This window comes from Trematomus bernacchii, unplaced genomic scaffold, assembly GCF_902827165.1.
Source record: "Trematomus bernacchii unplaced genomic scaffold, fTreBer1.1, whole genome shotgun sequence".
Taxonomy (NCBI): Eukaryota; Metazoa; Chordata; class Actinopteri; order Perciformes; family Nototheniidae; genus Trematomus; species Trematomus bernacchii.
This window is the reverse complement of record NW_022987681.1, coordinates 195001-210491: the sequence shown is the minus strand read 5'-3', so window position 1 is coordinate 210491 and position 15491 is coordinate 195001. Positions and strand designations below refer to the sequence as shown.

Sequence of the window (15491 nt, the reverse complement as noted above, 5' to 3'; positions counted from 1 at the left end):
GTCCATAACGCGCTCCGACCCACGGAGGAACCCAGCGAGCGTTCCACGGAGGAACCCAGCGAGCGTTCCACGGAGGAACCCAGCGAGCGTTCCACGGAGGAACCCAGCGAGCGTTCCACGGAGGAACCCAGCGAGCGTTCCACGGAGAGGAGGCTTTGCACAACGTTTCGTTAAAGCTGCTTTTCAAATGATTGCTGTTTTTTTTATTTGATTAAATCACTAAAAACATTCCATCCTGGTCCGACACGTCGCCTCATCACAACGTGTTCTGGAAATGTTTTGCTGCAGATCTTCGAGAAGCGTTTTTTGCTGCGCCCGGACTATTTTTTTCTCGTCGTTAAATGTCTGAATGTTTTGCACAAAATGTCGTTGAAGCTTTTTTAATTGATTGCTGTTTTTTGTTTAAAACACTAAAAAAAACATTCTCATCCTGGCCCGGAGCCGAATCACAACTTTTTGCTGCAGATTTTGAGCTTCTTAAAGCGACGGGACTACTTTTCTCGCCCCGTTAAACGTCTGAATGTTTGCTGGGTCTGCACAAGAACTAAAGGGCACAAAAACACTGGAGGGGAAGGGTCTACTTTCCGTGAAACGCCTCATGCTGCCGTCCCGTCGCTGTCGGGCGTCGAGGTTACAGACTGTGATTGGTCGTAGAGCTGTTGCAGACTGTGATTGGTCGTAGAGCTGTTGCAGACTGTGATTGGTCGTAGAGCTGTTGCAGACTGTGATTGGTCGTAGAGCTGTTGCAGACTGTGATTGGTCGTAGAGCTGTTGCAGACTGTGATTGGTCGTAGAGCTGTTGCAGACTGTGATTGGTCGTAGAGCTGTTGCAGACTGTGATTGGTCGTAGAGCTGTTGCAGACTGTGATTGGTCGTAGAGCTGTTGCAGACTGTGATTGGTCGTAGAGCTGTTGCAGACTGTGATTGGTCGCAGAGCTGTTGCAGACTGTGATTGGTCGTAGAGCTGATACAGACTGTGATTGGTCGTAGAGCTGATACAGACTGTGATTGGTCGTAGAGCTGTTGCAGACTGTGATTGGTCGTAGAGCTGTTGCAGACTGTGATTGGTCGTAGAGCTGATACAGACTGTGATTGGTCGTAGAGCTGTAGTTTGTTTTTGCACTGGGACAGAAGGAAGAGGAGATCTTCCATGTCTTCGTAACGGAGGACTTTAGAGTCGCTGGACGTCCTGTTTGAGACAAGAAGGACAGTCGCACTGCCAAAACCAACAAGGAGTTATTATATCAGAAATATTCTGTCCATGAATTTGGGGAATGACAGAAACATATCTGCAGGCCGGTCCGAGCCTTCATTGCTCAGCATCTTCTCTATCAAAGTAACAACTATCACGAGACAAAACTTAGTCCACGCTGTGATTCAAGAAAGTTCAAATATATAACGTTTAGCACATGGTACAGTCTCTGCTTCTGTTACAGCGTTTAGCACATGGTACAGTCTCTGCTTCTGTTACAGCGTTTAGCACATGGTACAGTCTCTACTTCTGTTACAGCGTTTAGCACATGGTACAGTCTCTGCTTCTGTTACAGCGTTTAGCACATCTTTGGAAGAGCACCACCTTTTTTATTTAGCTCAAATTTGGTGTGAATTTATAAGAACATTAGTGGAATGGAGACGAGAAGTTTCAACGCTCCGCTATCACGAACATTTGGAATATTTGGTCAAATGGAAATATTGTATTGTGCATCATTTAGATTAAATGCTAATGGGAAATTAATTAAACATCACCCATTTTATAGCATTTGGCAACTTTGATTCTTGTATTTAACCTCAAGTTTTGTGCACCTAAAGTAAATATGTGGTGGAATAAATCAATCAATTTCAAATTATACATAATATTATCGTTTTATAATGGAAAAGTGGTTTTGCATTTAACTTACATTTTGTTTGTTTCCATAAAAAAAAGGTACAAATCGCCAAATTTGGTGTTTTTGTTTATCTTTGGTCCAAAATATGCAAAACTTTGGCAGCCAAACATTAAAAAAAAACACAAATAAAACCCATTAATTGGTGCAATTTGTGGGACGTTGTAACAAAATCATTGAGTGTTAACATTAAATCATAATTGAACGATAAAGTTTGTGGCTCGGCCCGACTGAAAACTGAACAGGAAATACTTATCAAGACATTTTCTGAAGCTTCAGTTATTTACAATAATTTGAGTCGTTTTCCATCTTTCTGAGTTTACGGTAAAGGGAAACTGAAAGGTCACTTCCTGGATGAACAGAAGACTATTGGGACATACAATGGTAAAACACTTTGTAATTTCCTGTCAACAATTATCTTACAATTTAATATCAAACAACAATTATCAAAACGTTTTGTAAACCGACTGAATTTAATCTAATTAGATTGAGCGCCTCAAACAATAACATTTAAATAATAAAATAAAAGCTGTTTACATCATTTTGATCACACCCTGTATCGAAACTGTTAAAATATGAAGGTGTGTCAAAAGGTTTATGGACAATTACTGAAAAGTGTTGTAAAATTAACAATTTTGTATGATCCAAATGTCAGGTTTTAGAAGGTACTGAATCCAATTGGATAACAACACTAACATGTAACTGCGTTGCTTTGACCGTGTTTCAGTGTGTGTTCCGGTGAATGTGATGCAGCGTCGTCGTGGCCTTGTGGTTCAAACACCCGAAGTTCCATCTCACTGTTAGATATCAATGTACTGTACATACTAACTACTGCTTAATACTCTGTTTCTACTCGTCATTACAAAAAGTACTTCTCGTGGAAATGTTGCTTTTGAGGTTTGTTTTTTAAAAAGTTGTTGTGTATGTGAATCATCTTTACCTGAGCCAGGAGTTCTCGGAGAACGGAGAAACGTTCGTGGACAGAGAAATGTTTGTGGAAATGTTTGTGGAAACGTTCGTGGTAACGTTCACGGACAGAGAAACGTTCGTGGAAATGTTCATGGACAGAGAAATGTTTGTGGAAACGTTCGTGGAAACGTTCACGGACAGAGAAATGTTTGTGGAAACGTTCGTGGACAGAGAAACGTTCGTGGAAACGTTCACGGACAGAGAAACGTTCGTGGAAACGTTCGTGGACAGAGAAACGTTCGTGGAAACGTTCACGGACAGAGAAACGTTCGTGGAAACGTTCGTGGACGAGAAAACGTTCGTGGAAAACGTTCGTGGACAGAAACGTTCGTGGAAACGTTCGTGGACAGAGAAACGTTCGTGGAAACGTTCATGGACAGAGAAACGTTCGTGGAAATGTTCGTGGACAGAGAAACGTTCGTGGAAACGTTCGTGGACAGAGAAACGTTCGTGGAAACGTTCGTGGACAGAGAAACGTTCGTGGAAACGTTCATGGACAGAGAAACGTTCGTGGACAGAGAAACGTTCGTGGAAACGTTCATGGACAGAGAAACGTTTGTGGAAATGTTCGTGGACAGAGAAACGTTCGTGGAAACGTTCGTGGACAGAGAAACGTTCGTGGACAGAGAAACGTTTGTGGAAACGTTCGTGGAAATGTTCGTGAACAGAGAAACGTTCGTGGAAACGTTCGTGGACAGAGAAACGTTTGTGGAAATGTTCGTGGACAGAGAAACGTTCGTGGAAACGTTCGTGGACAGAGAAACGTTCGTGGAAACGTTCGTGGACAGAGAAACGTTCGTGGACAGAGAAACGTTCGTGGACAGAGAAACGTTTGTGGAAATGTTCGTGGACAGAGAAACGTTCGTGGAAACGTTCATGGAAATGTTCGTGGAAACGTTTGTGGACAGAGAAACGTTCGTGGAAATGTTCGTGGAAACGTTCGTGGACGGAGAATCGTTCTTCGGTCGCCCGTCTGTCTGGATTCCGGGAACGGACTCAGCGCTGTACACTCTTCTTCTTCTTCTTCTTCTTCTCTGATTCTTTCTCTTGCTTAGTGTGTGTCGGTCAAACGTACGTCATTGGTGCCATTCTCGTGCATTGTGTCACTTAAAGTTTGAGGGCGATCCTCGTCACGAAGTTTTAATGTGTGTGTGTTGAACAAATAAAATGTTGCAGACACATTCGTCCTGCATTTACTTTCTGTGTATTAAATATAAAGACATGATGTAGAACTTTTTAAAGACTTTTAGAATAGTACGTTGTAAAAATATCGGAATTCTTTTGAACAACTTTATGGTACTGGACGACCTCTTATAGCATATATTCTTTACGACATAGCTTAGTGTTTTTTTCACAATCTTTTTCGACAAATTCTTCCATAACTTTCTAAAAATACTAGACTTTCAACATAATATTGAAAATATATATTACTTTTTTAAAGACAATTTAAACAGTTTTTAACAACGTATACTTTAACTTACACCGAACACATAGAAGTGTGTGTCGTAACAAGTCCTTAAGTTCAAGGTTTTTTACTTTCATACAAGATACTAATGAGATGTTTTACATACATTAGTTTACTACATACTATGCTACGACTTTTAGATACTTTAACCCCAATTTGGGAAATTATTTTGTTACAGAAGCATTGTGTTCAACATTAACGGTGCGTCCACACGGCAGCGTGCGTTGAAGTTTGCCGGTGGGCGTGTCTGGCGTGTGACCAACAACCAATCACATTATTCTCCCGCCCCGGACACACAAGTTTGATTGGCCAGAGCTTGTACTGGCATATTATTTGATTGGCTGGCACTTCCGTCGACGCTTGAAAAGTTGAACTTATCTCAACTTTCAGTGCGAGCAACGGAGGCAAAGCGACGCAACGGAACCACAATGCAGTTCGGCAAAGCGTGACGTAGGAAGCGTCTCTGTTGAAGCGATTAATTATTAATAGACTTATACTACAGGACGATATAACAATACTAAAACGTTGTAATAATAACAACGATATTTCTTTAAAATACTGTGACTTCTCATTTTTAGACTCCCTTTAAGGTAAAGGGTAAAGGTAAAAAGTATTTCCAAAGTATTGTGAAAAAGATTTCACAATACTTTGGAAATACTTTTTACGACATTTCTAAACTACGGCGTTTTTCACCATAGTTTTTGACGATATTTTATTTATAATATATTTCACGACTTAATTAATTCACTTCATACGAGCAGACATTGATTTGAAGGTTAAAAAACAACATGAAAGGCTTTTCATAAATGTTTTATTGCAGAATGAGCAGATTTATATGGAAAAGGCACCATGAAAACTAAACACGTACAAATACATTTTGTAGTGAATTATTTCTGATTGGCTTCTAGAACATTTCACTAAATACAAACTTTACGCTGCGTTCATTAACAAATACTCAGATTTAATGTCATGTGATTATTACACAGCTGAGCTACTACAACCTTTACTTCACACATCCGCACACTTTTATAGCTAAAAGTGCTAAATTAATTCAGTACAATCAGTCGATGTCACAGTGAGTATTTGTACATCAAGAACATTTTATAACGTCTCCAGCTAGAGGATAATGTGATGATCAAAATAACAGTCGTGTGTTATTCGAAACTATTTGTGCTGATTTTCCTTTTTTTACATTTAACAAACTTTACGTCGGTGACGTTCAGTTCATTGTAAATTCTCAAATATTTGTTAAATAAAATGTAAAAAGGACGAAGCGTTAAACTAAGAGACTTTAGATTTAAATATGTCGTACTCAGCACTCTGCTGCTCTGAAGAAACATTCACAAATCTGACTTTTTTTATGAAAATGCTGCGAAAAAAAAGTCTGAATTTTGAGAAAATAAATCTGAATTCTCAAAATTCAAACTTTTCTGCCAGAATTGTCATTAAAAGTCAAATGTCAAGAACATGTGTTTGATTGAAACCTGGCTGCGTCTTACAGCAACATAGCACTGGAAGAGGGAGAGAGAATCAACTATTTGAGAACGTCCGTAACCTAGGAAACACACGTATGTTCTGAGTAATAACAGCAGCATCATGACTTCATAACACATAGTTTTAAAGCAGACTACATTCATTTCAGTGTTCGGACACATTTTTAACAAAAAGCTTTGACAGATATTTCCGCCTAAATATATATAAAACAAAATCTTAATGTCCCGGGTTTGATTCTTCCCTTCAGAAACATTTAATATCTATTGTGCAAAAATGCTGATGGCCAACACTAACATCACTAACATCACTAACATCACTATCATCACTAACTCTACGTCCATCACTCATCAGAACGTCTGTGCATTCAAGAAGAAAAAGCATTATATTAACACCATCATCTCTTGGCGAATTCAATCGGAGTTTTCTAGATTATAATTAACTTTAATTTCTTTAAATACCATCAAGAAGTTTCTGAATACAAGCTGCAGTTTGAGCCTCTATATGATCATGATATGAAGTCTAACATCACCTGGGTTTATTCACTTTGAGTCTAAAGGTGTTTCTGAATCCTCAAAGACTCAAAGTGTTCTTTATTTAATGTCGTGCACATACTTCTTATTTTCTATGATGTATGGACCCCCGGTACGCACGGCACTGATAGGGTTAAACAACTGAAGCAAATCATTCACTTGAAGGTTTTCTTTTGACATGAAACTGATGTTTTTTCTGGTCTTTGAGGATTTTAAACCAATAAGAAAACGAATAAATAATAACTGTGTTTTTTTGGGTTTATCTTGAATGGTTAAAATCAGAGGCTCTGTTAATACTGAGAGGCTTTGGAGGAAGAGCAGCTTGGTTTCATTTCACAAAAACACCCAGAAAGGTCCCGGAAGAGTTCAGCGAACTTCAGGCAAAACGTGGCAGAATATTTCCCCTTTGAATACGTGTTTGAATACGTGTTTAAATACGTGTTTAAATACGTGTTTAAATACGTGTTTCCTACGGAGACGAGCTGAGGAGTTCCTGACGACGCCGCATTATCTCCAGAAACTGGGCGTAGTCTTCCGCCGTCTGAAGAGGAAGAGAGGAGGAAGTAGGGAGGAAGTAGGGAGGAAGTAGGGAGGAAGTAGGGAAGACGTAGGGAAGACGTAGATCAGTGATTGCTTCCTTCATCAAAAGACTCGACCCCTGAGTCACAAGTGATCGCTGCGAGCTTCTCCTGACGCCGCCTCATGATCTCCTGAAGCTCAGAGCCTGAACCCCTCTGTGAGAGAGAGAGAGAGAGAGAGAGAGAAACAGACAGGAGAGAGAGAGAGAGAGAGAGAGAGAGAGAGAACAGACAGGAGAGAGAGAGAGAGAGAGAGAGAGAGAGAGAGAGAGAGAGAGAGCGAGCGAGAGAGAGAGAGAAACAGACAGGAGAGAGAGAGAGAGAGAGAGAGGAGAGAGAGAGAGAGAGAGAGAAACAGACAGGAGAGAGAGAGAGAGAGAGAGAGAGAAACAGACAGGAGAGAGAGAGAGAGAGAGAGAGAGAGAGAAGAGAGAGAGTAGAGACAACGGAAAGAGGAGAGAGAGAGAGAGGAGAGAGAGAGAGAGAGAGAGAGAGAGAGAGAGAGAGAGAGAGAGAGAGAGCGAGAGAGAGAGAGAAACAGACAGGAGAGAGAGAGAGAGAGAGCGAGCGAGAGAGAGAGAGAGAGAAACAGACAGGAGAGAGAGAGAGAGAGAGAGAGGAGGAGGAAATAAAGAGGACAACAAACAAGAAACAAAGGGGAAACAGAGAAAGACAAAAGATACCAAAGAAAGCGGATCGGGGGGGAAACAGAGAGAGAAACAAACATCGAGTTAAACGAGAAACAAACACAACAAATCTTAACTTCCTAATTATTATTTAAAGCAGCTACGGCTGAAAGGGGCCTGCAACTCGTGTGAACTGATCTCAGGACAGCTGCTAACTGATCTCAGGAACAGCTGCTAACTGATCTCAGGACAGCTGCTATGCTGATCTCAGGACGAGCTAGCTAACTGATCTCAGGACAGCCTGCTCATCTGATCTCAGGAACAGCCTACTGATTCAGGACAGCTGCTAACTGATCTCAGGACAGCTGCTAATCTGATCTCAGGAACAGCTGGCTAATCTGATCTCAAGGACAGCTGCTAACTGATCTCAGGACAGCTTGAATCTCAAGGACAGCTGCTAACTGATCGTCAGGACAAGCTGCTAATCTGATCTCAGGACAGCTTGCTGAACTGATCTCAGGACAGCTGCTAACTGATCTCAGGACAGCTGCTAACTGATCTCAGGACAGCTGCTATCTGATCTCAGGACAGCTGCTAACTGATCTCAGGACAGCTGCTAACTGATCTCAGGACAGCTGCTAACTGATCTCAGGACAGCTGCTAACTGATCTCAGGACAGCTGCTATCTGATCTCAGGACAGCTGCTAACTGATCTCAGGACAGCTGCTAACTGATCTCAGGACAGCTGCTAACTGATCTCAGGACAGCTGCTAACTGATCTCAGGACAGCTGCTAACTGATCTCAGGACAGCTGCTAACTGATCTCAGGACAGCTGCTAACTGATCTCAGGACAGCTGCTAACTGATCTCAGGACAGCTGCTAACTGATCTCAGGACAGCTGCTATCTGAACTGCAGGACAGCTGCTAACTGATCTCAGGACAGCTCTAACTATCTCAGGACAGCTGCTAACTGATCTCAGGACAGCTGCTTCTGATCTCAGGACAGCTGCTAACTGATCTCAGGACAGCTGCTATCTGATCTCAGGACAGCTGCTAACTGATCTCAGGACAGCTGCCAACTGATCTCAGGACAGCTGCTAACTGATCTCAGGACAGCTGCTAACTGATCTCAGGACAGCTGCTTTCTGATCTCAGGACAGCTGCTAACTGATCTCAGGACAGCTGCTATCTGATCTCAGGACAGCTGCAAACTGATCTCAGGACAGCTGCTAACTGATCTCAGGACAGCTGCCAACTGATCTCAGGACAGCTGCTAACTGATCTCAGGACAGCTGCTAACCATCAGCTTTATAACCAGCCGTATCGTCTGCAGCATCAAAACAATTATTAGATTCTTCAGGGATTTTCTTTACACACATTTTCAGAATTTTCTCCGTCAGTAGTTTAAGAATTTTATTGATTTCTTTCAACATTTCTTTCCACATTTCTGGGTGTTTTCACGTCAGCATTAATTACAGAACTTCAATAACAGCTGAAGATAAAGATAACTCTAATATTCGCTGTTTCCTCCTGTCAATCAGAGGGTCGATCAGCTGTGAGGAGCAGGAGCATCTCTACAGGGTCAGGGGCATGCTGGGTAATGTAGTTCTTTCTAACAGCTGGTCACTCAAAGATCTGGCAAACTGCAGAGTCAGGATTTAGGAAATAGCATTACAAAATATATTACAATGATTTGTTGCAAGCAGAATGGAGCATCACCATCAAAAGACAAATACATAAATACAACAAATGTATCAAATAATAAATACAAAAATACATGAATAATTAAAAAAAAATATATATAAATGTATTTTATATATTTGTACCACTGCTCTGTGTTTTTGTATTTGTGCGAGCAGCTGCAGGTAAAAACGCTCTGAAAGGTACATGCTAACCAAAGCTAAGCTAGCATTATAACACATCATAACACACGTTGTCTCTTATTGCAGCCACGAGATCTACATCCTGGTCTCTACAGGTGAGGTGAGGGGGGGGGGGGGGGGGGGTCAGGTGTAACAGGAAGTGGTTCATTCTGTGATTCAAGGAGGACTTACAGCGGGGAGCTAAATGCTAACGCTACCTTAAAATGCTGCTACACAGGAAACGTCCAGAGCCTCGTTCTGACGGACACGCCTCTTTTCACCCTCTGTCTGAAACCAGAGCCCAGTCTGCTCTGATTGGTTAGCTCTGTTGTGATTGGTCAACCCGCTTAGAGATGTCCCGCCCACTTAGCATATCACGTAGCCAATAGGAGTGTGAGTGTTACGTGGTGATAACATTTACATTCAGGAATAATTAATAAAAACAATTATGAATTTTGTCTTCGTATATTTCTTTACACATTTTCTTCGCCATTATTTGATTAATTTTTAGGCATTTTATGAAATGTTTCCAACATTTTTTGCCTTTTTTTCAATTTTTTGGGAGATTTTTCAAATATTTAATTTATTTTGAGGGTATGTGTTACGTAGTGATGTCACTAAATGTGTTGTTCCTTCGGTGTGTCGCGGCAGAACGAGGCGTCGATACAACACGATATAACACGATACCTGAGAGATTCAGAAGATCAGGGGGGGGGGGGGGGGGGGGGTCAGAAGAAAACCTGCAGGAGCAAATAAAACACCAACAACCTTTGGGGGGCAGAAAGAGCCTCGACAGAAACACACACGCACTCGCACACACACACACACACACACACACACACACACACACACACACACACACACACACACACACACACACACACACACACACACACACACACACACCACACACACACACACACACACACACACACACACACACACACACATCACACACACACCACCACACACACACACACACATCACACACACACACCACACAACACACACACACACACACACACACACACACACACACACACACACACCACACCACACACACACACACACACACACACACACACACACACACACACACACACACACACACACACACACACACACACACACACACACACACACACACACACACACACACACACACACACACACACACACACACCATTGGAGGTAAACAATAATAGTAAATAAATAAATAATTGTATGAGATAAAATCTAAATAGTTTAATTATATTTCATTTGTATAATTTATTCCAATGCATTAAAATGTATAGAATAATTATCAGAGGATCAATAAATTGCAAAAACCGGTGAATAAAGAAAAATACAAAAATTAAAATGTATATTTTATTTTTAATTAAATTAAAAAAATAAATGATATATATAATAATAATAATTTAATAAAATAATAGGATGAAATAAATAATAATTTATGGAATAAAAAAATGGTAATAGTTTTCTGTCTTTTTGATATTTCTCGACCTAAATGCTCTAAAAGCCCCTTCAGAACAAAAGCACTTCCTCTATGACCGGTTAAAGGTGTCACATGACCTCCTTTAAGGTGTCATATGACCTCCTGCATGACCTTTAATGACATGTAAGGTGTCACATGACCTCCTGTATGACCTTTAATGACATGTAAGGTGTCACATGACCTCCTGTAAGGTGTCACATGACCTCCTGTCTCACCTCCAGCGCTGCCTTCTGCACGGTCACCTGACTGAAGACCCTCGCTCCGTCATCAGGACAAACCGTCCTCAGCTCCTCTTTGTTCAGAGAGAACAGCTGAGCCCCCGTCAGCACGCCCAGACTGGTGATGGTCCTGCAACACAACATCACATCTATCACTACATGACAGGTGATGGTCCTGCAACACAACATCACATCTATCAATACATGTGATGGTCCTGCAACACAACATCACATCTATCACTACATGACAGGTGATGGTCCTGCAACACAACATCACATCTATCAATACATGTGATGGTCCTGCAACACAACATCACATCTATCAATACATGTGATGGTCCTGCAACACAACATCACATCTATCACTACATGACAGGTGATGGTCCTGCAACACAACATCACATCTATCACTACATGTGATGGTCCTGCAACACAACATCACATCTATCAATACATGACTGGTGATGGTCCTGCAACACAACATCACATCTATCACTACATGACTGGTGATGGTCCTGCAACACAACATCACATCTATCACTACATGACAGGTGATGGTCCTGCAACACAACATCACATCTATCACTACATGACAGGTGATGGTCCTGCAACACAACATCACATCTATCAATACATGACAGGTGATGGTCCTGCAACACAACATCACATCTATCACTACATGACTGGTGATGGTCCTGCAACACAACATCACATCTATCAATACATGACATGTGAGGGTCCTGCAACACAACATCACATCTATCACTACATGACTGGTGATGGTCCTGCAACACAACATCACATCTATCACTACATGACTGGTGATGGTCCTGCAACACAACATCACATCTATCACTACATGACTGGTGATGGTCCTGCAACACAACATCACATCTATCACTACATGTGATGGTCCTGCAACACAACATCACATCTATCACTACATGACTGGTGATGGTCCTGCAAACACAACATCACATCTATCACTACATGACAGGTGATGGTCCTGCAACACAACATCACATCTATCACTACATGACTGGTGATGGTCCTGCAACACAACATCACATCTATCACTACATGACAGGTGATGGTCCTGCAACACAACATCACATCTATCAATACATGACTGGTGATGGTCCTGCAACACAACATCACATCTATCACTACATGACTGGTGATGGTCCTGCAACACAACATCACATCTATCACTACATGACTGGTGATGGTCCTGCAAACACAACATCACATCTATCACTACATGACTGGTGATGGTCCTGCAACACAACATCACATCTATCAATACATGACTGGTGATGGTCCTGCAACACAACATCACATCTATCACTACATGACTGGTGATGGTCCTGCAACACAACATCACATCTATCACTACATGACTGGTGATGGTCCTGCAACACAACATCACATCTATCACTACATGACTGGTGATGGTCCTGCAACACAACATCACATCTATCACTACATGTGATGGTCCTGCAACACAACATCACATCTATCACTACATGACTGGTGATGGTCCTGCAACACAACATCACATCTATCACTACATGACAGGTGATGGTCCTGCAACACAACATCACATCTATCAATACATGACTGGTGATGGTCCTGCAACACAACATCACATCTATCACTACATGACTGGTGATGGTCCTGCAACACATCACATCTATCACTACATGACAGGTGATGGTCCTGCAACACAACATCACATCTATCACTACATGACAGGTGATGGTCCTGCAACACAACATCACATCTATCAATACATGACAGGTGATGGTCCTGCAACACAACATCACATCTATCACTACATGACATGTGATGGTCCTGCAACACAACATCACATCTATCAATACATGACATGTGATGGTCCTGCAACACAACATCACATCTATCACTACATGACATGTGATGGTCCTGCAACACAACATCACATCTATCACTACATGACAGGTGAGGGTCCTGCAACACAACATCACATCTATCACTACATGACTGGTGATGGTCCTGCAACACAACATCACATCTATCACTACATGACATGTGATGGTCCTGCAACACAACATCACATCTATCAATACATGACATGTGATGGTCCTGCAACACAACATCACATCTATCACTACATGACATGTGATGGTCCTGCAACACAACATCACATCTATCACTACATGACAGGTGAGGGTCCTGCAACACAACATCACATCTATCAATACATGATGGTGAGGGTCCTGCAACACAACATCACATCTATCAATACATGATGGTGATGGTCCTGCAACACAACATCACATCTATCACTACATGACTGGTGATGGTCCTGCAACACAACATCACATCTATCAATACATGACTGGTGATGGTCCTGCAACACAACATCACATCTATCACTACATGACAGGTGAGGGTCCTGCAACACAACATCACATCTATCAATACATGATGGTGAGGGTCCTGCAACACAACATCACATCTATCAATACATGATGGTGATGGTCCTGCAACACAACATCACATCTATCACTACATGACAGGTGAGGGTCCTGCAACACAACATCACATCTATCAATACATGATGGTGAGGGTCCTGTAACACAACATCACATCTATCACTACATGACAGGTGATGGTCCTGCAACACAACATCACATCTATCACTACATGACTGGTGATGGTCCTGCAACACAACATCACATCTATCACTACATGACTGGTGATGGTCCTGCAACACAACATCACATCTATCAATACATGACATGTGAGGGTCCTGCAACACAACATCACATCTATCACTACATGACATGTGATGGTCCTGCAACACAACATCACATCTATCACTACATGATGGTGAGGGTCCTGCAACACAACATCACATCTATCAATACATGACAGGTGAGGGTCCTGCAACACAACATCACATCTATCAATACATGATGGTGAGGGTCCTGCAACACAACATCACATCTATCAATACATGACATGTGATGGTCCTGCAACACAACATCACATCTATCAATACATGACTGGTGATGGTCCTGCAACACAACATCACATCTATCAATACATGATGGTGAGGGTCCTGCAACACAACATCACATCTATCACTACATGACAGGTGATGGTCCTGCAACACAACATCACATCTATCACTACATGACATGTGATGGTCCTGCAACACAACATCACATCTATCAATACATGACTGGTGATGGTCCTGCAACACAACATCACATCTATCAATACATGACTGGTGATGGTCCTGCAACACAACATCACATCTATCACTACATGACTGGTGATGGTCCTGCAACACAACATCACATCTATCAATACATGACTGGTGATGGTCCTGCAACACAACATCACATCTATCAATACATGATGGTGAGGGTCCTGCAACACAACATCACATCTATCAATACATGACAGGTGATGGTCCTGCAACACAACATCACATCTATCACTACATGACAGGTGATGGTCCTGCAACACAACATCACATCTATCACTACATGACATGTGATGGTCCTGCAACACAACATCACATCTATCAATACATGATGGTGAGGGTCCTGCAACACAACATCACATCTATCAATACATGATGGTGAGGGTCCTGCAACACAACATCACATCTATCACTACATGACAGGTGATGGTCCTGCAACACAACATCACATCTATCACTACATGACTGGTGATGGTCCTGCAACACAACATCACATCTATCACTACATGACATGTGATGGTCCTGCAACACAACATCACATCTATCAATACATGACTGGTGATGGTCCTGCAACACAACATCACATCTATCAATACATGATGGTGAGGGTCCTGCAACACAACATCACATCTATCACTACATGGTGAGGGTCCTGCAACACAACATCACATCTATCAATACATGATGGTGAGGGTCCTGCAACACAACATCACATCTATCAATACATGACATGTGATGGTCCTGCAACACAACATCACATCTATCAATACATGACTGGTGAGGGTCCTGCAACACAACATCACATCTATCACTACATGACTGGTGATGGTCCTGCAACACAACATCACATCTATCAATACATGACTGGTGATGGTCCTGCAACACAACATCACATCTATCACTACATGACATGTGATGGTCCTGCAACACAACATCACATCTATCAATACATGACTGGTGATGGTCCTGCAACACAACATCACATCTATCAATACATGACTGGTGATGGTCCTGCAACACAACATCACATCTATCACTACATGACAGGTGATGGTCCTGCAACACAACATCACATCTATCAATACATGACTGGTGAGGGTCCTGTAACACAACA

The 15491-nt window shown here is 41.9% G+C and overlaps 1 protein-coding gene across 1 annotated transcript in view; it reads right to left on the bottom strand.

The window, feature by feature from the left end:
- Nucleotides 1-5111: 5111 nt before the first annotated feature.
- Nucleotides 5112-15491, bottom strand: part of LOC117487655 (epidermal growth factor receptor kinase substrate 8-like) — a 47068-nt gene continuing 36688 nt past the window's right edge. Inside the window, 2 exon segments of the mRNA XM_034136292.1 lie at nucleotides 5112-7075; nucleotides 11119-11251. Of these exon segments, the coding sequence (XP_033992183.1) occupies nucleotides 6965-7075; nucleotides 11119-11251 (244 nt within the window). The 3' untranslated portion in view covers nucleotides 5112-6964.